The sequence below is a fragment of the Hemiscyllium ocellatum genome, chromosome 8, assembly GCF_020745735.1.
Source record: "Hemiscyllium ocellatum isolate sHemOce1 chromosome 8, sHemOce1.pat.X.cur, whole genome shotgun sequence".
In the NCBI taxonomy this organism is placed as follows: domain Eukaryota; kingdom Metazoa; phylum Chordata; class Chondrichthyes; order Orectolobiformes; family Hemiscylliidae; genus Hemiscyllium; species Hemiscyllium ocellatum.
Window position 1 is genome coordinate 116,450,770 of NC_083408.1, and position 21,350 is coordinate 116,472,119.

A 21,350-nucleotide genomic window follows, 5' to 3' on the forward strand; every position below is an offset into this window, starting at 1 on the left:
ACCACCCTAACATTGTCAGCAAAGCCCCACCTGGATCACTAATGTCCTTCAGGGAGAGTGATCGTAGAATAGAATCAGGCCATTCAGCCCATTGAGTCCACACTGACCCTCCAAAGAGCATCCCACCCAGACTCACCCCGTCCCTGTGACCCTGTATTTCCCATGGCTAATCCACCCTAACCCGCACATCTTTGACTGTGGGAGGAAACCGGAGCACCCGGAGTAAACCCACGCAGACACGGGGAGAACGTGCAAACTCCGCACAGATAGTCGCACGAGGCTGGAATTGAACCTGGGACCCTGGTGCTGGGAGGCAGCAGTGCTAACCACTGTGCCACCCTGCTGCCCCCAAATCTGCCATCCTTACCTGATCAGAGACCAAAGAAATGGCAGGTGTTGGAACCAAAGTAGATAGGCAGTAGGCTGGGAAAAACACAGCAAGCCAGGCAGCTTCAGGAGGGGGAGAAGTCAACGTTTCGGGTGTAACCCTTCTTCAGGACTGGCCTACACGTGACTCCAGACCCACAGGAATGTGGGTGACTGTTAAATGCCCTCTGGGCAATTAGGGATGGGCAACACATACTGGCCCAGCTAATGTTGCCCACACCTTGTGCGCGAATAAATAAAACAGCCAGTTTTCAGCAAGGTAAGTACTGGGTTTGTGCTGGGACTTCCTGTCGCGGGTGATGGGTGCTACATGAATGCGGGTGCTTCCATCCATCTGATTGTGCGGTGTCTTGTTCCAGGGCACAATGCGTACATCTGCCCGGCAACAAACCAGTGCACCATTGACAAGAACAGGAGGAAGAGCTGTCAGGCCTGTCGGCTCCGCAAGTGCTACGAAGTCGGAATGATGAAATCCGGTAAACCGTTCAACCAATCAAAGCGAGCGATGGGGGGGCGCGGGGGGAGGGCGCACTCAGCCTAAAGAGATTTCAGATGTGTCTCAGGTTGTGGGGAGGGGGTGGTGACAGAACTGAGAGACTGTAACTACTGGGAAACACTACTGCAGCTGTACAGGGCCCTGGTGAGGCCACACCTGGAGTACTGTGTGCAGGTTTGGTCTCCTTACTTGAGAAAGGATGTACTGGCATGGGAGGGGGTGCAGAGGAGGGTCACTAGGTTGGTTCCGGAGTTGAGGGGATTGGCTTATGAGGAGAGGCTGCGTAGACTGGGATTATGTTCATTGGAATTCAGAAGAATGAGGGGGAATATTGTAGAAACATAGAAGATTATGAAGGGAATAGATGAGATAGAAGTCGAGAGGATGTTTCCACTGGAGAGTGAAACTAGGACAAGAGGGCATAGCCTCCAAGTTAGGGGGAACAGGTTTAGGACTGAATTGAGGAGGAACTTCTTTACCCAGAGGGTGTAAATCTATTGAATTCCCAGCCCAGTGAAGTAGTTGAGGCTACCTCGTTTAATATTTTTAAAGTTGAGATAGATATTTTTTTGAATACTAAGGGAATTAAGGGTTATGGTGACGGTGTGGTAAGTGGAGCTGAGTCCATGAAAAGATCAGCCAAGATTGTATTGAATCTGGAGCAGGCTCACAGGGCTGGACACCTGCTCCTCATTCTTACAAACAGTTTTTAACATTGGTGTCCCTGGGCACGCACAGCCCTTGTCGCAGCGAGAGTCACCCAAGCAGCACTGAGGGCCAGCACTGAAGGGCAGAGTGTCCTCTGGGTGGATCAGAGATGGGCCGTGGGCGTTCCCAGAGGCTGACACACATCAGATACCAACGTCTCTGTATGTCGGGCATGGGTGGGCGGTGCCTATGGACCCTGCCCTGAGACGTTGGTGCCCAGTGTCCAACACGGAGGGCGTTCAGAAGGAGCAGCGATCTGAATCCCCCAGGTCCCCGCAACATCAAGTCTGTTTGGTGGGTTTGGTCAGACAGGAAGCTGGAGGTTAATGAGGTGAGCTATGACATTTAATGGGGGGGGCTTCAAATATTATCAACAACTTGTAAGGAAGAACTCTAACTCAGTTGGGATAATATCAGAGCAAAAAGCAAGGAGGAAAAGGAATCTCTAAGATATGCTCAGGAGAACACCTTTGACCTCAGTGTAACCAGGAAGGAGACATGGTTGGATCTAACGTTGGGAAATGGGGAATAGTCCAAGTAACAAAGAAGATTGATGAGGGCAGAGCAGTAGATGTGATCTATATAGACTTCAGTAAGGCGTTTGACAAGGTTCCCCATGGGGGACTGATTAGCAAGGTTAGATCTCATGGAATACAGGAAGAACTAGCCATTTGGATACAGAACTGGCTCAAAGGTAGAAGACAGAGGGTGGTGGTGGAGGGTTGTTTTTCAGACTGGAGGCCTGTGACCAGTGGAGTGCCACAAGGATCGGTGCTGGGTCCTCTATTTTTTGTCATTTATATTAATGAGTTGGGTGCAAGCATAAGAGGTACAGTTAGTAAGTTTGTAGATGACACCAAAATTGGAGGTGTAGTGGACAGCGAAGAGGGTTGCCTCAGATTACAACAGGATCTTGACCAGATGGGCCAATGGGCTGAGAAGTGGTAGATGGAGTTTAATTCAGATAGATGTGAGGTGCTGCATTTTGGGAAAGCAAATCTTAGCAGGACTTATACACTTAATGGTAAGGTCCTAGGGAGTGTTGATAAACAAAGAGACCTTGGAATGCAGGTTCATAGCTCCTTGAAAGTGGAGTTGCAGGTAGATAGGATAGTGAAGAAGGCGTTTGGTATGCTTTCCTTTATTGGTCAGACTATTGAGCCCAGGAGTTGGGAGGTCATGTTGCAGCTGTACAGGACATTGGTTAGGCCACTGTTGGAATATTGCATGCAATTCTGGTCTCCTTCCTATCGGACAGATGTTGTGAAACTTGAAAGGGTTCAGAAAAGATTTACAAGGATGTTGTCAGGGTTGGAGGATCTGAGCTACAGGGAGAGGCTGAACAGGCTGGGGCTGTTTTCCCTGGAGCATCGAAGGCTGAGGGATGACCTTATAGAGGTTTACAAAATTATGAGGGACATGGATAGGGTAAATAGGCAAAGTCATTTCCCTGTGGTCGGGGAGTCCAGAACTAGAGGGCATAGGTTTAGGGTGAGAGAGGAAAGATATAAAAGAGACCTAAGGGGCAACTTTTTCATGCAGAGGGTGGAATGAGCTGCCAGAGGAAGTGGTGGAGGCTGGTACAATTGCAACATTTAAGAGGCATTTGGATGGGTATATGAACAGGAAGGGTTTGGAGGGATATGGGTCGGGTGCTGGCAGGTGGGACTAGATTGGGTTGGGATATCTGGTCGGCATGGACGGGTTGGACTGAAGGGACTGTTTCCATGCTGTACATCTCTATGACTCTATACCCACTGTGGCTGGTGGTGGAGGGAGCATTTGGGTAAAAGTGATCATTGTATTCAGACAAAAGCAAGGAACAATCTACAACAAACCTTCTGAATTTTCAAAGAACTGATTTCAATGGAAAAATCAAGGTAATAGCCAAGAACTATTCCTCACGATGGGGAGAGTCCAGAACTAGAGGGCATAGGTTTAGGGTGAGAGGGGAAAATTTTAAAAGGGACCTAAGGAGCAACGGTTTCATGCAGAGGGTGGTACGTGTATGGAATGAGTTGCCAGAGGAAGTGGTGGAGGCTGGTACAGTTACAACATTTAAAAGGCATCTGGATGGCTATATGAACAGGAAGGTGGGCCAAACGCAGGCAAGTGGGAGTAGTAAATGGTTTGGAGATGCCGGTGTTGGACTGGGGTGTACAAAATTAAAAATCACACAACACCAGGTTATAGTCCAACAGGTTTAATTGGAAGCACACTAGCTTTCAGAGCGCTGCTCCTTCATCAGGTGATTGTCACAACCATGAGCTCCCAAAGCTCTTGCTTCCAAATAAACCTGTTGGACCATAACCCAGTGTTGTGTGATTTTTAACTTTGGGACGAGTTTAGTTTGGGAACCTGGTTGGCATAGACACATTCTGCACTGTATGACTCTATCGTTTGATGACTGAATTGTCAAAGGGGTGATTTCAGTGGAATGAGGTGGGATTTTATGTCGATGAAATGGAGCCAACGTTTAATGGGAAAGTTGGAACAAAGAAATGAGTTCCTTTCAAAGACAGCCCAGAGAAAGCTAACGTTCTCAGGGAAGGGAACCAGTCTGGGGGCTCAGGAGACAGTGAGCCTGAAGTGAAATACGTTGAAATAAAAAACAAGGAGGGTGTGTAATGCAGGTCACGGGAGGAGGTGAAGAGGAGAATAAACCAACAAAGAGAGAGGCAATAAAGAGAGAATGCCAACTAATCTAAAAGAGATCATCTCCCCACCTGTAAATAGTGAGTTGGGGGGTACGAGAGACAATGAGAGTGACCACCATTGAAAGGTGCAGGTACAGCTGGGAGGAGGGGAGATGGTGACAATCATGGATGAGGCGCATGTTAATCACAAGGATGTGGAGGAAAGGCCGGCTGTACTTGGATCAGAAACATCGCCTCGTCTTGCAGTCCTGAGGGAAAGTGCGGGAGTGGGGGGAGAGCCTGGAGAAGGCAGAGGGAGTGGGGGGAAGCCTGGAGAAGGCAGAGGGAGTGGGGGGGAGCCTGGAGAAGGCAGAGGGAGTGGGGGGGGAGCCTGGAGAAGGCAGAGGGGACTTGCCGAGTTATAAAGGCAGGTGCCAGGGATTTGGAGAGAACCCAATGTGACACTTCTTCAAGGAAGAGTTTAAGGACAGCCCGAAGGAACACAAGCCGATGAGGTTGAATGTTCGAGCTGGGGAAGGTCATAAAGACGATTATCAGAGAGAAAACGTTGAGTTGAAGATTGTCAGATTCACCTTGATCTCATTGAATAACAAAATAGACTTGATGGGCTGAACAGCCTGCTGCTGTCCCTATATCTTATGGTCTTCAGAACTTGGAGAGGCTTGAACTGAGGAAAAGGAGACAGTGGGGGATTCTGTTTGACCATTCGAATGGATTCGTTGGGTGAAGCCAGGGACAGGGTCAGTAGAGGGATTGCTTACTGTTATTCTGAGCTGAAAATGTGTTGCTGGAAAAACGCAGCAGGTCAGGCAGCATCCAAGGAGCAGGAGAATCGACGTTTCAGGCATGAGCCCTTCTTCAGAAAATGCCCGAAATGTCGACACTCCTGCTCCTTTGATGCTGTCTGACCTGCTGCGCTTTTCCAGCAACACATTTTTGAGCTCTGATCTCCAGCATCTGCAGTCCTCACTTTCTGCTACTGTCATTCTGAGCTGAGTACTCCGAAACCTCACGGGTTCTATCCCAGCGATACTGCCACTTCATCAGAAAGCGATCATTCAGCTTTCTCAGTGTGGAGTTTGTTGGGAGAGGTATCTGAAGGTTGAGCAATGAGGAGGTTACATAAGTGTGCTGTTAGTAAATCTCCCAAGCGCTGACAATTCAATAAGACCTGGTGAAGTCAGCACACCTGGCTCCCATTATTGTTAAAGCCTCACACAACTTTCTTGCTGCTTTCCTTTGAGTGTCTTTGGTTTGGAGAGTGTGATTTAACCAGATGTTCTATCCAGTTTTGACATCTGCTTCACTTCTTGGCCTGCGTGATGGACAGAAGATGGATTATGTCTGTGTTAAATCCGACAATCTGACAGGCAGGTCGAAAAATCCAACTCCCAGCCTTGAGATCACTTGCAGCATTTCTTTAAAACAAAACATTCTTTCACCCCATAATTCAAACTGAAAACTAACCTGCTCTGTCAGCACTGAATAACACCAAGAGACAATCAATCATCACATTTACACAGGATTAGATAGAGGAAAGCTCCCTCTACACTGTCCCCCATCAAACACTCCCAGGACAGGGACAGCACGGGGTTAGATACAGAGTAAAGCTCCCTCTACACTGTCCCTCATCAACCATTCCCAGGGACAGGGACAGCACGGGGTTAGATACAGAGGAAAGCTCTCTCTACACTGTCCCCATCAAACACTCCCAGGGACAGGGACAGCACGGGGTGAGATACAGAGTAAAGCTCTCTCTATACTGTCCCCCATCAAACACTCCCAGGACAGGGACAGCACGGGGTTAAATACAGAGTAAAGCCCCCTCTACACTGTCCCCCATCAAACCCTCCCAGGACAGGGACAGCACCTGGTTAGATACAGAGTAAAGCTCCCTCTACACTGTCCCCATCAAACAGTCCCAGGACAGGGACAGCACGGGGTTAGATACAGAGTACAGCTCCCTCTACACTGTCCCCCCATCAAACACTCCCGGGACAGGGACGGCACGGGGTTAGATACAGAGTAAAGTTACCTCTACACTGTCCCCATCAAACACTTCCAGGACAGGGACAGCACGGGGTTAAATACAGAGTAAAGCCCCCTCTACACTGTCCCCCATCAAACCCTCCCAGGACAGGGACAGCACCTGGTTAGATACAGAATAAAGCTCCCGCTACACTGTCCCCCATCAAATACTCCCAGGGACAGGGACAGCACAGGGTTAGATACAGAGTACAGCTCCCTCTACACTGTCCCCCCATCAAACACTCCCGGGACAGGGACGGCACGGGGTTAGATACATAGTAAAGCTCTCTCTACACTGTCCCCCATCAAACACTCCCAGGACAGGGACGGCATGGGGTTAGATACATAGTAAAGCTCTCTCTACACTGTCCCCCATCAAACACTCCCAGGACAGGGACAGCACGGGGTTAGATACAGAGTAAAGCTCTCTCTACACTGTCCCCATCAAACACTCCCAGGACAGGGACAGCATGGGGTTAAATACAGAGTAAAGCCCCCTCTACACTGTCCCCATCAAACAGTCCCAGGACAGGGACAGCACGGGGTTAGATACAGAGTAAAGCTTCCTCTATACTGTCCCCCATCAAACACTCCCAGGACAGGGACAGCACGGGGTTAGATACAGAGTAAAGTTCCCTCTACACTGTCCCCATCAAACACTCCCAGGACAGGGACAGTACGGGGTTAGATACAGAGTAAAGTTACCTCTACACTGTCCCCATCAAACACTTCCAGGACAGGGACAGTACGGGGTTAGATACAGAATAAAGCTCCCGCTACACTGTCCCCCATCAAATACTCCCAGGGACAGGGACAGCACAGGGTTAGATACAGAGTACAGCTCCCTCTACACTGTCCCCCCATCAAACACTCCCGGGACAGGGACGGCACGGGGTTAGATACATAGTAAAGCTCTCTCTACACTGTCCCCCATCAAACACTCCCAGGACAGGGACAGCACGGGGTTAGATACAGAGTAAAGCTCTCTCTACACTATGTTCCATCAAACACCCTTAAGATGATCTCACAAAGTTCATTGACTATGGTAACTGGGAGGGATAATGGAGTTGTATGGGTACAGTAACACCCCACGCTGCACAGCTGTGGCTCTGTGCTGGGTCTGTGGTGAGAAACACAACTGGCAGAGTGTCATTCGGGGGAGGAATTTTTGTGGCCAATCAGATATGAAGGGGGTGCTCTGTAATTCCTCCTAGCTGATTGATCCTGGGATCTTTGGAAGATTGTGTAGACAAGTTGCTGTTGGTCCCATCAGTGCTTGTGGACTTCCCTTCCAGTAAGGATCAGACCTCACTGGCTGGAATCTGCACTGTCAGGTGGGGAATTTAATCAGAAAATGCTCCGAAAGTGAAATTAGAAGCAAAAGCAATTGCTGGAGAAACACATGCATGTTCTGTATAAGTTCTGTTGAGCATGAAACATTAACTCTGCTTCTGTCTCTCAGACCTGCTGAGTTTCTCCAGGTGCGTGTTTCTGATATCCACCCTCCAGAGTATTCCGCTCACTACAAACCACACGCATTCACACACAAAACCTTGCCTCGAAAAACTAATGGAACGTCTCTAAACCTAATGGCAAGTGTTTGAATGACCCGGGAGGTTGGGCAGCAGATATTTCCTCAGGGCTTTCTCCATGACAACACTTCAACCAATCAGAATAGATTTCACCATCGATCACAACCTTTGGTCCACATTGTGGTGCAGCTTTGAAATTTGGCATTCTTGCCTTTGTCCTGATGAAAGCAGGAAGTGAACAACATGTCCCTGCTTCCTGCAGGAAACCGCTCCTCAATTGTTCACGTTGACCCCTCTGTTCAATCTCCCTCTAACCTTCTCTGCAATAAGGAGAGTCCACCTCCTCATATCCTCCCTGATAGCTCGTGCAGTATCTCACTACAGTCAGTAACATTAGCAATAAGCTCAGCCTTTGTGTCGACAAACAGCCAGGGACGGAGGTGAAGATGGCAAATGGCGTGTTGGCCTCCATCGCGAGAGGGTTGGAGTACAGCAGCAGGAAGTTCTCGCTGCCCATTGTACAGGGGTCTTGGTGAGACCACACCTGGAGTATAATGTGTAGCTTGGGTCTCCTGGTCCGAGGAAGGATGCTCTGGCAATGGAGGGAGTGCAGTGAAGGGTTACCAGACTGATCCCTGGGATGGAGAAAATGAGGACTGTAGATTTTGGAGAGTCAGAGTCAAAGAGTGTGGTGCTGGAAAAGCACAGCAGGTCAGGCAGCATCTGAGGAGCAGGAGACCCAATGTGTTGGTGTAAGCCCTTCACCAGGAATGTTGGGGTGGGGGGGATCAAGGGGGCTGAGAGAATAATGGGAGGGGGAGGGGCTGTGGGGCTGAGAATGTGATAGGTGGATGAAGGAGGGGTGATGGTGATAGGTCAAAGATAGGTGAGAAGGAAGATGGACAGGTAGGACAAGTCAAGAGGGCAGTGCTGAGTTGGAAGGTTGGATCTGGGATGTGGTGGGGGGAGGGGAGATGAGAAAACTGTTGAAGTCCACATTGATGCACTGGGGGTGAAGTGTTCCAAAGACGGAGAAGAGGCGATCTTCCTCCAGGCGTCTGGTGGTGAGGGAGCGGCGGTGGAGGAGGCCCAGGACCTCCATGTTCTCGGCAGAGTGGGAGGGGGGAGTTGAAATGTTGGGCCATGGGGCGGTGTGGTTGATTGGTGCGGGTGTCTCAGAGATGTTCCCTAAAGTGCTTTGCTAGGAGGTGTCCTGGGGGAACAGGGAAGGAGAGAGAGAGGGGAAAGGGAGAGAGAGTGGAGGGAGGGAGGGGGAGAGAGGGGGGGAGAGAGAGAGAGAGAGAAAGAGAGAGAGAGAGAGAGGGAAAGAGAGAGCCACCCTATTTATCATTCTTTCTGTAAATTCAGTGACACTCAGACCTTAAGGCAGTAGTTGGTGTTGCCATGGCTACGAGAGAGTCGGGCACTGGGTGTGTTGCTAATGGGTGTAATCGGAGAAGGAGTGATCAGTAATTGTAGAAAGGTCAGTGAAGTTGGGAGCTAACTGGATTGGGAATCGCACATCTACAAGATTCATTGTACTTTAGGTGTAAATATTCAGAACATAATGTTCTTGTCAAAGGTTCACAATGAGTTTGAGTAACTGCAGACTGCTAAGGTCCCCTCCCGATATCTCCTGAACATTTCCTGCACCGAGTTTGCGGGTTATCCTGTGTGTTATTAAATATAATCAATGCCTCAGCCAGTCTGGTTCAGTTAGAAGGCCAGATGCATTTTCATTGAGATATGAAAACGTAGAAAATAGGGACCATTCGGCCCTCTGAATCTCCTCCCCCACTCAATGCGATCAGTCCCCTGTCCCTGTTTGTACCCCATCATCTTTTACCCCTTTAGCCCTATGAACCCTACCTAACTCTGGTTTGAAAACATTTAATGTTTTGGCCTCAATTGCTTTTTACAACAGAGAACTCCCAGGCTCCCCACTCTCTGGGTGAAGGCATTTCTCCTCATCGCAGTCCAGAACGGCCTCCCCTCCTCCCCTTGTATCCATAGACTGTGACAGCCCCTCATTCTGGAATCCCCATGGTCATTGGACACCTTTCCTATATTGACCCTGTCTAGTCCTGTTAGAATTTATTATGTTTCTGCGAGATCTCCTATTATTTTACTATACCTTCAATAACTATACTCCAAACTTATCCAACTCTTCAAACGTCAGCCCTGCCATCCTAGGGGTCAGTCTGGGAAACCTTCGCTGCACTCCCTCCATCACCAGAACATCCTTCCTCGGTTAAGGAAACCAAAACGGTGTATGATACTCCAGGTGTGGTCTCACCACGGCCCTGTATAACTGCAGCAAGACCTGGGGTTGGGGAGTCCAGAACTAGAGGGCATAGGTTTACGATGAGAGGGGCAGATGTTCGCAGGTAAAGGGACGGCTGGAAAATGGGAAGCCTTCAGAAATTAGTTAACGAGAATCCAGAGACAGTATATTCCTGTCAGGGTGAAAGGGAAGGCTGGTAGGTACAGGGAATGCTGGATAACCAGAGAAATTGAGGGTTTGGTTAAAAAAAAAGAAGGAAGCATATGTCAGGTACAGACAGGATAGATCGAGTGAATCCTTAGAAGAGTATAAAGGCAGTAGGTGTATACTTAAGAGGGAAATCAGGAGGGCAAAAAGGGGACATGAGATAGCGTTGGCAAATAGAATTAAGGAGAATCCAAAATGTTTTTACAAATATATTAAGGACAAAAGGGTAACTAGGGGGAGAATAGGGTCCCTCAAAGATCAGCAAGGTGGCCTTTGTGTGGAGCTGCAGGTGATGGGGGAGATACTAAATGAATATTTTGCATCAGTATTTACTGTGGAAAAGGATATGGAAGATATAGACTGTAGGGAAATAGATGGTGACATCTTGCAAAACGTCCAGATTACAGAGGAGGAAGTGCTGGATGTCTTGAAACGGTTAAAGGTGGATAAATCCCCAGGACCTGATCAGGTGTACCCTAGAACTCTGTGGGAAGCTAGAGAAGTGATTGCTGGGCCTCTTACTGAGATATTTGTATCATCGATAGTCACAGGTGAGATGCCAGAAGACTGGAGGTTGGCAAACGTGGTGCCACTGTTTAAAAAGGGTGGTAAGGACAAGCCAGGGAACTAAAGACCGGTGAGCCTGACCTCGGTGGTGGGCAAATTGTTGGAGGGAATTCTGAGGGACAGGATGTACATGTATTTGGAAAGGCAAGGATTGATTAGGGATAGTCAACATGGCTTTGTGCGTGGGAAATCATGTCTCACAAACATGATTGAGGTTATTGAGAAAGTAACAAAGAAGATTGATGAGGGCAGAGCAGTAGGTGTGATCTATATGGACTTCAGTAAGGTGTTCGACAAGGTTCCCCATGGGAGACTGATTAGCAAGGTTAGATCTCATGGAATACAGGGAGGACTAGCCATTTGGATACAGAACTGGCTCAAAGGTAGAAGACAGAGGGTGGTGGTGGAGGGTTGTTTTTCAGACTGGAGGCCTGTGACCAGTGGAGTGCCACAAGGATCGGTGCTGGGTCCTCTACTTTTTGTCATTTATATAAATGATTTGGATGCGAGCATAAGAGGTACAGTTAGTAAGTTTGCAGATGACACCAAAATTGGAGGTGTAGTGGACAGCAAAGAAGGTTACCTCAGATTCCAACAGGATCTTGACCAGATGGGCCAATGGGCTGAGAAGTGGCAGATGGAGTTTAATTCAGATAAATGCGAGGTGCTGCATTTTGGGAAAGCAAATCTTAGCAGGACTTATACACTTAATGGTAATGTCCTAGGGAATGTTGCTGAACAAAGAGACCTTGGAGTGCAGGTTCATAGCTCCTTGAAAGTGGAGTCACAGGTAGATAGGATAGTGAAGAAGGCATTTGGTATGCTTTCCTTTATTGGTCAGAGTATTGAGTACAGGAGTTGGGAGGTCATGTTGCGGCTGTACAGGATAGGCCACTGTTGGAATATTGCATGCAATTCTGGTCTCCTTCCTATTGGAAAGATGTTGTGAAACTTGAAAGGGTTCAGGAAAGATTTACAAGGATGTTGCCAGGGTTGGAGGTTTTGAGCTACAGGATGAGACTGAACAGGCTGGGGCTGTTTTCCCTGGAGCGTCGGAGGCTGAGGGATGACCTTATAGAAATTTACCAAATTATGAGGGGCATGGATAGGATAAATAGACAAAGTCTTTTCCCTGGGGTGGGGGAGTCCAGAACTAGAGGGCATAGGTTTAGGGTGAGAGGGGAAAGATATAAAAAGGACCTAAGGGGTAACTTTTTCATGCAGAGGGTGGTATGTGTATGGAATGAGCTGCCAGAGGATGTGGTGGAGGCTGGTACAATTACAACATTTAAAAGACATCTGGTTGGTTGTATAAATAGGAAGGGTTTGGAGGGATATGGGCCAGGTGCTGGCAAATGGGACTGGATTAATTAAGGATATCTGGTCGGCATGGACGAGACGGACCAAAGGTGCTGTTTCTGTGCTGTACATCTCTGTGCCTCTACCTCTGTTAAACCAGTGACTCCTCACCTTAAACGTATGCCCTCTGGTCTTAGACATGTCTCCAATGGGGAAAAGATTCCCACAATCTACCCTGTCCATGTACCTTTCATAATTTTGTGTCCCTCAGTCAGATCTCGCCCACCCACTCCCCTCCCCCCTCAGCCTCGCCAGCTCCAGGGGAAACAAACTCCGCCTACCCAGTCTCTCCTCTCCTTTCCGTCCCAGGGCAACATCCAGGTGACTTTCCCTTTGTACCCTCTCCAGTGTAATCACATCCTTCTGATAGTGTGGAGATCACAACTGCACACGGTATTCCATCTGTTTTATGAAGTTGTAACAAGATTTCCTCACTCCTATGTTCTACATCCCGGCTAAAGGAGGCAAGCATTCCATATGCCTCCTTCCGCACCCTGCCTCCCTGTGCTGATACCTTCAGGGATCTATGGAAAAGTACACCAAGGTCTCTTTGTCCTTCAGTATTTCTAGGGACCTACCATTCATTGTGTATATCCTTCCCTCATTCAACCTTCCAAAATGCATCAGCTCACATTAACTGGGATTAAATCCCATCTCCCATTGTTCTGCCCAATTTCCCAGCCGATCAATATCAGATTGTAGCCTGAGGCCATCCTCCTCACTATCAACAACACCCACCAATGTTCATGTCATCTGCAAACTTACTAGTTATACCTTCCACATCCAAATCTAAGTTGTTAACATACATAACAAACAGCAAGGGTCCCAGCACTGACCCCTGTGGTACACCACTGGTCACAGACTTCCAATCCACAAACACAACCCTCCACCATCACCCTCTGCTTCTGTTTGTAAGTCAATGTTGGATCCAGTTGGATCCAGATCATCGATCACATCTATTATAAACCGACTGACTCCCACAGCTACCTGGACTACACCTCCTCCCACCCTGCCCCCTGTAAAAACGCCATCCAATTTTCCCAATTCCTTCGTCTCCGCCGCATCTGCTCCCAGGAGGACCAGTTCCAACACCGCACAGCCCAGATGGCCTCCTTCTTCAAGGACCGCAGATTCCCCCCAGATGTGATCGACGATGCCCTCCACCGCATCTCCTCCACTTCCCACTCCTCCGCCCTTGAGCCCCGCTCCTCCAACCGCCACCAGGACAGAACCCCACTGGTTCTCACCTACCACCCCACCAACCTCCATGTACATCGTATCATCCGCCGTCATTTCCGCCACCTCCAAACGGACCCCACCACCAGGGGTATGTTTCCCTCCCCTCCCCTATCAGCGTTCCGAAAAGCCCACTCCCTTCGTGACTCCCTCGTCAGGTCCACACCCCCCACCAACCCAACCTCCACTCCCGGCACCTTCCCCTGCAACCACAAGAAATGCAAAACTTGCGCCCACACCTCCTCCCTTACTTCCCTCCAAGGCCCCAAGGGATCCTTCCATATCCGCCACAAGTTCACCTGCACCTCCACACACATCATTTATTGCATCCGCTGCACCTGATGTGGCCTCCTCTACATTGGGGAGGCAGGCCGCCTACTTGTGGAACATTTCAGAGAACACCTCTGGGACACCCGGACCAACCAACCCAACCACCCCGTGGCTCAACACTTTAACTCCCCCTCCCACTCCACCAAGGACATGCAGGTCTTGGACTCCTCCATCGCCAGACCATAACACGACGGTTGGAGGAAGAACGCCTCATCTTCCGCCTGGGAACCCTCCAACCGCAAGAGATGAACTCAGATTTCTCCAGTTTCCTCATTTCCCCTCCCCCCACCTTGTCTCAGTCGATTCCCTCGAACTCAGCACCGCCCTCCTAACCTGCAATCCTCTTCCTGACCTCTCCGCCCCCACCCCACTCCGGCCTATCACCCTCACCTTGACCTCTTTCCACCTATCACATCTCCATCACCCCTCCCCCAAGTCCCTCCTCCCTACCTTTTATCTTAGCCTGCTGGACACATTTTCCTCATACCTGAAGAAGGACTTATGCCCGAAACGTCGATTCTCTTGCTCCTTGGATGCTGCCTGACCTGCTGCGCTTTTCCAGCAACACATTTTCAGCTCTGATCTCCAGCATCTGCAGACCTCACTTTCTCCTCTGAATTCTTGTTATCCTACTTTTAAAAGACTCCCACTTTCTGAATGTAGACTTACCTGTGAGTAACTGCTCCCAGATCCTGAAATCGGCCATTTAGTCACTTAACTTCTGCACTAACCTCATCCCTTTCCATGATGACTTTGAAACTTACAGAGTTATGGTCACTATTCCCAAAAGGCCTACCCCCTGAAACTTCAACCACTTGATCAGCTTCATTCCTAAGACTAGGGTCTAACTCTGGCCCGTCTCTGGCAGGAATATCGATGTAAAAAAACTTGGTGTTTCCCTTAATCCCATCTGTCAAAGACATCTCATGACCTGTGTTTGTGCTCCTAGTTTCCTTTTATGTCATATTAAAATTGTACAAGACATTGGTTCGGCCACATTTAGAATACTGTGTACAGTTCTGGTCGCGATGTCCAAAAGGATGTGGACACTTTGGAGAGGGTGCAGAGAAGGTTTACGAGGATGTTGCCTGGTATGGAAGGTGCTAGCTATGAAGAGAGGTTGAGTAGGTTAGGTTTATTTTCATTAGAAAAAAGGAGATTGAGGGGGGATCTGATTGAGGCTTACAAAGTCATGAAGGGTATAGACAGGGTGGATAGAGACAAACTTTTTCCCAGGGTGAAGGATTCAATAATGAGAGGTCACACTTTCAAGGTGAGAGGTGGAAAGTTTAAGGGGGATACACCCGGCAAGCACTTCCCACAGAGGGTGGTGGGTGCTTGGAACACGTTGCCAACAGAGGTGGTAGAGGCAGGCACGGTAGATTCATTTAAGGTGCGTCTGGACAGATGCATGGGTAGGTGGGGAGCAGAGGGATACAGATGCTTAGGAATTGGGTGACAATTTAGACAGTACATTTGGATCAGCCCAGGCTTGGAGGGCCGAAGGGCCTATTCCTGGGCTGTAAATTTTCTTTGATCTTTGTAAATGTTATTTCAGTCAGAACCAAAGGTTTTATTTAGTTGGTTGGCCATTTTTTTGTTCCCTATTGTAGACTCCCCGGTTTCTGACTGGAAGGGACCTATGTTGATCTTCCCCAGTCTTTTTCTCTTCATGTACCGATTGAAACGTTTACAGTTAGCGTGTACGTTTCCCGTAAGCTGCTTCTACTCTACCTTCCCTTCTTGGTCAATCTCTCTGTCCTCCTTTGCTGATATCTAAACTTCCCGCTATCCTCAGGGCTTGTGTGTTTTTGGCCAATTTGTATGCTCCTATCTCCCGTCTAAGATGGTCCTGAATTTCCCTGGTTTGCTGTGATCAGGCTACTTTCCTTTTTGTGCTAGAGTTGGATGAATAATAGTTGCGGTTTCCTGATCTCCGCAATATATTATCCAGTCAGCACCTGTAATGGGTCCACATTTATCAAAGGGAATATTTGCCATTTTCCATTTGAATTTCAGATTTCCAGAGTCTGACTTTTCCTTCTGTGTTAATGCCAAACACTTAGTGTTTGTATATCTTTGTTGAGTTGTTGCTGAGCAATGTGAGACAGTGCAGTGACTCCCACTCTCAGGATACACTCTGAACCATCCAGCCCTCCGATTACACACTCTGAGAGAGTGGGGACTGAGGACCCCACACCATTAGAGCCAGACTTGCAAATGGATTTCAACCCCCCATTCACAGGGAGAGCTGAGATTGGGCCTAATCCGGGTGTAGTAACTGTCCCATCCTAGCCCCAAACACAGGGATCCATCACCATCTCAAACTGCTCCAGAGAGAGGGTGGAGTGGATCAGAGGGTCACACAGATGGAGGTGACAGAATGTGCAGATGGAGCAACATTCCAACATATTCCACCTCACGCCACAGGCTCTGGGTGTATTTGTTAAGGAAAACTTCACACAAGATTAAATGGGGAGGGGGGAGAATGGGGGAAAGTACATAGTGATGGGGGAACAGTTTAGAGGGGGCTGTGGAAGGGGCTTAAATGGGGGTGGGGTCAGTGATGGGGAGTGGGGTCAGTGATGGGGTGTGGAGACAGTGATGAGGGTGAGGTCAGTGATGGGTGTGGGTGGGGTCAGTGATGGGCGTGGGGTCAGTGATGGGTGAGGTGGGGTCAGTGATGGGGGTGTGTGGGGTCAGTGTTGGGGGTGGGGTCAGTGATGGGGGTGGGTAGGGTCAGTAATGGGGGTGGGATCAGTGATGGGTGAGGTGGGGTCAGTGATTCGGGGTGGGGTCAGCGATGGGTGTGGGTGGGGTCAATGATGGTGGGTGGGGTCAGTGATAGGGGTGGGATCAGTGATGGGTGTGGGTGGGGTCAGTGACGTGGATGGGGTCAGTGATGGGTGTGGGTGGGGTCAGTGATGGGGATGGGGGTCAGTGATGGGGTGGGGTCAGTGATGGGTGTGGGTGGGGTCAGTGATGGGGTGGGGTCAGTGATGGGGATGGGGTCAGTGATGGGGTGGGGTCAGTGATGGGTGTGGGTGAGTCAGTGATGTGGATGGGGTCAGTGATGGGTGTGGGTGGGGTCAGTCGGGTGGGGTCAGTGATGGATGTGGGTGGGGTCAGTGATGGGGTGGGGTCAGTGATGGGTGTGGGTGGGGTCAGTGATGCGTGTGGGTGGGGTCAGTGATGGGGGTGGGGTCAGTGATGGTGATGGGGTCAGTGATGGTGGTGGGTGGGGTCAGTAATGAGGGTGGAGTCAGTGATGGGGGTGGGTGGGGTGCAGGTGCAGGGGTTTTCCGGAGGCTGAGGTTTGGAATTGGTGATGGAGCTGAATGATTGGCTTGTTTTATCTCAGGGTAATGTCTCACCGAAAGCTGTGATTGTGCTGATGAAGCTGGCTGTGTGGACGATGGAGATTCTTGTATCACCATTAGAATTTCACCCAAACACCAAATATTCCCTCACTTTGATAAAACATCGTGAACCTCATTAATAAAAACTGGGTAATGGAGGAGGTAGTGCCTGTGAATCCTGGTTACCGTCCTGTAGTTCCAACCTAGTAACTGGATTACCATCCTACAGTTCTAACCTAGTAACTAGGTTGCAGTCTTGCAGTTCTAACCTAAAAGCTGTGGTTCTAACCTAGTAACTGGATTACCATTCTGTGGTTCTAACCTACTAACAAGGTTACTGTTATAGAGTCATAAAGATGTACAGCACGGAAACAGACCCTTCGGTCCAACCTGTCCATGCCGACCAGATATCCCAACCCAGTCTAGTCCCACCTGCCAGCAACCGGCCCATATTCCTCCAAACCCTTCCTATTCATATACCCATCCAAATGCCTCTTAAATGTTGCAATTGTACCAGCCTCCACCACTTCCTCTGGCAGCTCATTCCATACACGTACCACCCTCTGCATGAAAAAGTTGCCCCTTAGGTCTCTTTTATATCTTTCCCCTCTCACCCTAAACATATGCCCTCCAGTTCTGGACTCCCCATCCTGTAAATCTTTTCTGAACCCTTTCAAGTTTCACAACATCTTTCCGATAGGAAGGAGACCAGAATTGCACGCAATATTCCAACAGTGGCCTAACCAATGTCCTGTACAGCTGCAACACGACCTCCCAACTCCTGTACTCAATACTCTGACCAATAAAGGAAAGCATACCAAACACTGTCTTCACTATCCTATCTACCTGTAACTCCACTTTCAAGGAGCTATGAACCTGTACTCCAAGGTCTCTTTGTTCAGCAACACTCCCTAGGACCTTACCATTAAGTGTATAAGTCCTGCTAAGATTTGCTTTCCCAAAATGCAGCACCTCGCATTTATCTGAATTAAACTCCATCTGCCACTTCTCAGCCCATTGGCCCATCTGGTCAAGATCCTGTTGTCATCTGAGGTAACCCTCTTCGCTGTCCACTACACCTCCAATTTTGGTGTCATCTGCAAACTTACTAACTGTACCTCTTACGCTTGCATCCAAATCATTTATATAAATGACAATGTAAATGTCCTGTGGTTCTAACCTAGTAACCAGGTTGCCATCTTGTGGTTCTAACCTACTAAATGGGTTACTGTCTTATGGTTCTAATCTAGGAACTGGGTTACCATCCTGCAGTTCTAACCTAGTAACCGGGTTACTGTCCTGTGATTCTAACCCAGTAATCAGGCCGGTCCCAGCTTCCTCAGTCTAGATTAGTGTGGTGCTGGAAGAGCACAGCAGTTCAGGCAGCATCCGAGGAGCAAGAAAATTGATGTTTCGGGCAAAAGCCCTTCATCAGGAATAAAGGCAGAGAGCCTGAAGCGTGGAGAGATAAGCTAGAGGAGGGTGGGGGTGGGGAGAAAGTAGCATAGAGTACAATGGGTGAGTGGGGGAGGGGATGAAGGTGATAGGTCAGGGAGGAGAGGGTGGAGTGGATAGGTGGAAAAGGAGACAGACAGGTCGGACAAGTCCGGACAAGTCATGGGGACAGTGCTGAGCTGGAAGTTTGGAACTAGGGTGAGGTGGGGGAAGGGGAAATGAGGAAGCTGTTGAAGTCCACATTGATGCCCTGGGGTTGAAGTGTTCCGAGGCGGAAGATGAGGCGTTCTTCCTCCAGGCGTCTGGTGGTGAGGGAGAGGTGGTGGAGGAGGCCCAGGACCTCCATGTCCTCGGCAGAGTGGGAGGGGGAGTTGAAATGTTGGGCCGGGGCGGTGTGGTTGATTGGTGCGCGTGTCCCGGAGATGTTCCCTAAAGGGCTCTGCTAGGAGGTGCCCAGTCTCCACAATGTAGAGGAGACTGCATCGGGAGCAACGGGTACAATAAATGATATTAGTGGATGTGCAGGTAAACCTTTGATGGATCCAGCTTCCTCACCCTCTCTCATCCTGTGGCTGGGACCTGGTGTTGTACAGAGAGAGAGACCTCAGTACCTCAGTGAGATTAACTCGCTCAGTCACATCGAGACAGAATCTCTCTCGCTCTCTCCTCAAACCTGGAGCACAGTTTGGAATAAAATGCTTTCACTTTGTAAATTGTTTATTTCGGGACAAAGCTTAAAACCCTCCCCCTGTCTCCCTCACACCCTCCCCCGTGTCCCTCACACCCTCCCCATGTCCCTCACACCCTCCCCCTGTGTCCCTCACACCCTCCCCATGTCCCTCACACCCTCCCCCTGTGTCCCTCACACCCTCTCCCCATGTCCCTCACACCCTCCCCCTGTGTCCCTCACACCCTCCCCCGTCTCCCTCACACCCTCTCCCCGTCTCCCTCACACACTCTCCCCGTCTCCCTCACACCCTCTCCCCGTGTCCCTCACACCCTCCCCCTGTGTCCCTCACACCCTCTCCCCGTGTCCCTCACACCCTCCCCCTGTCTCCCTCACACCCTCCCCCTGTGTCCCTCACACCCTCCCCCTGTGTCCCTCACACCCTCACACCCTCCCCCTGTCCCTCACACCCTCCCCCGTGTCCCTCACACCCTCTCCCGTCTCCCTCACACCCTCCCCCCGTGTCCCTCACACCCTCCCCCTGTCTCCCTCACACCCTCTCCCCGTCTCCCTCACACCCTCTCCCCGTGTCCCTCACACCCTCTCCCCGTGTCCCTCACACCCTCCCCCTGTCTCCCTCACACCCTCTCCCCGTCTCCCTCACACCCTCTCCCCGTCTCCCTCACACCCTCTCCCCGTGTCCCTCACACCCTCTCCCCGTGTCCCTCACACCCTCCCCCTGTCTCCCTCACACCCTCTCCCCGTGTCCCTCACACCCTCTCCCCGTGTCCCTCACACCCTCTCCCCGTGTCCCTCACACCCTCCCCCTGTCTCCCTCACACCCTCTCCCCGTGTCCCTCACACCCTCTCCCCGTGTCCCTCACACCCTCTCCCCGTGTCCCTCACACCCTCCCCCTGTCTCCCTCACACCCTCTCCCCGTGTCCCTCACACCCTCTCCCCGTGTCCCTCACACCCTCCCCCGTCTCCCTCACACCCTCTGTCTCCCTCACACCCTCTCCCCGTGTCCCTCACACCCTCTCCCCGTCTCCCTCACACCCTCCCCCCGTCTCCCTCACACCCTCCCCCTGTCTCCCTCACACCCTCCCCGTCTCCCTCACACCCTCCCCCTGTGTCCCTCACACACTCTCCCCGTGTCCCTCACACCCTCCCCCTGTCTCCCTCACACCCTCCCCCCGTGTCCCTCACACCCTCCCCCTGTCTCCCTCACACTCTCCCCCTGTCTCCCTCACACCATCCCCCTGTCTCCCTCACACTCTCCCCCTGTCTCCCTCACACCCTCCCCCCGTCTCCCTCACACCCTCCCCCTGTGTCCCTCACACACTCTCCCCCTGTCTCCCTCACACCATCCCCCTGTCTCCCTCACACTCTCCCCCTGTCTCCCTCACACCCTCCCCCCGTCTCCCTCACACCCTCTCCCCGTGTCCCTCACACCCTCTCCCCGTGTCCCTCACACCCTCTCCCCGTGTCCCTCACACACTCTCCCCGTGTCCCTCACACCCTCCCCCCGTGTCCCTCACACCCTCCCCCTGTGTCCCTCACACCCTCTCCCCGTGTCCCTCACACACTCTCCCCGTGTCCCTCACACCCTCCCCCCGTGTCCCTCACACCCTCTCCCCGTGTCCCTCACACCCTCTCCCCGTGTCCCTCACACACTCTCCCCGTGTCCCTCACACCCTCCCCCTGTGTCCCTCACACCCTCCCCCCGTCTCCCTCACACCCTCTCCCCGTGTCCCTCACACCCTCTCCCTGTGTCCCTCACACCCTCTCCCCGTCTCCCTCACACCCTCTCCCCGTCTCCCTCACACCCTCTCCCCGTGTCCCTCACACACTCTCCCCGTGTCCCTCACACCCTCCCCCGTGTCCCTCACACACTCTCCCCGTGTCCCTCACACACTCTCCCCGTGTCCCTCACACCCTCTCCCCGTCTCCCTCACACCCTCCCCCGTGTCCCTCACACCCTCCCCCTGTGTCCCTCTCCCCCTCTCCCCGTGTCCCTCACACCCTCTCCCCGTGTCCCTCACACCCTCCCCCGTGTCCCTCACACCCTCCCCCGTCT

At 50.9% G+C, this 21,350-nt stretch overlaps 1 protein-coding gene across 2 annotated transcripts in view; it reads left to right on the forward strand.

Annotated features, from left to right (window-relative positions):
- Positions 1–21,350, forward strand: part of esr2a (estrogen receptor 2a) — a 165,943-nt gene that overhangs the window by 61,613 nt on the left and 82,980 nt on the right. For both annotated transcript variants that reach the window (XM_060829508.1, XM_060829509.1), the window contains exon 3: positions 747–863. In XM_060829508.1, the coding sequence (XP_060685491.1) occupies positions 747–863 (117 nt within the window). The remainder of the gene's footprint in view (positions 1–746; positions 864–21,350) is intronic.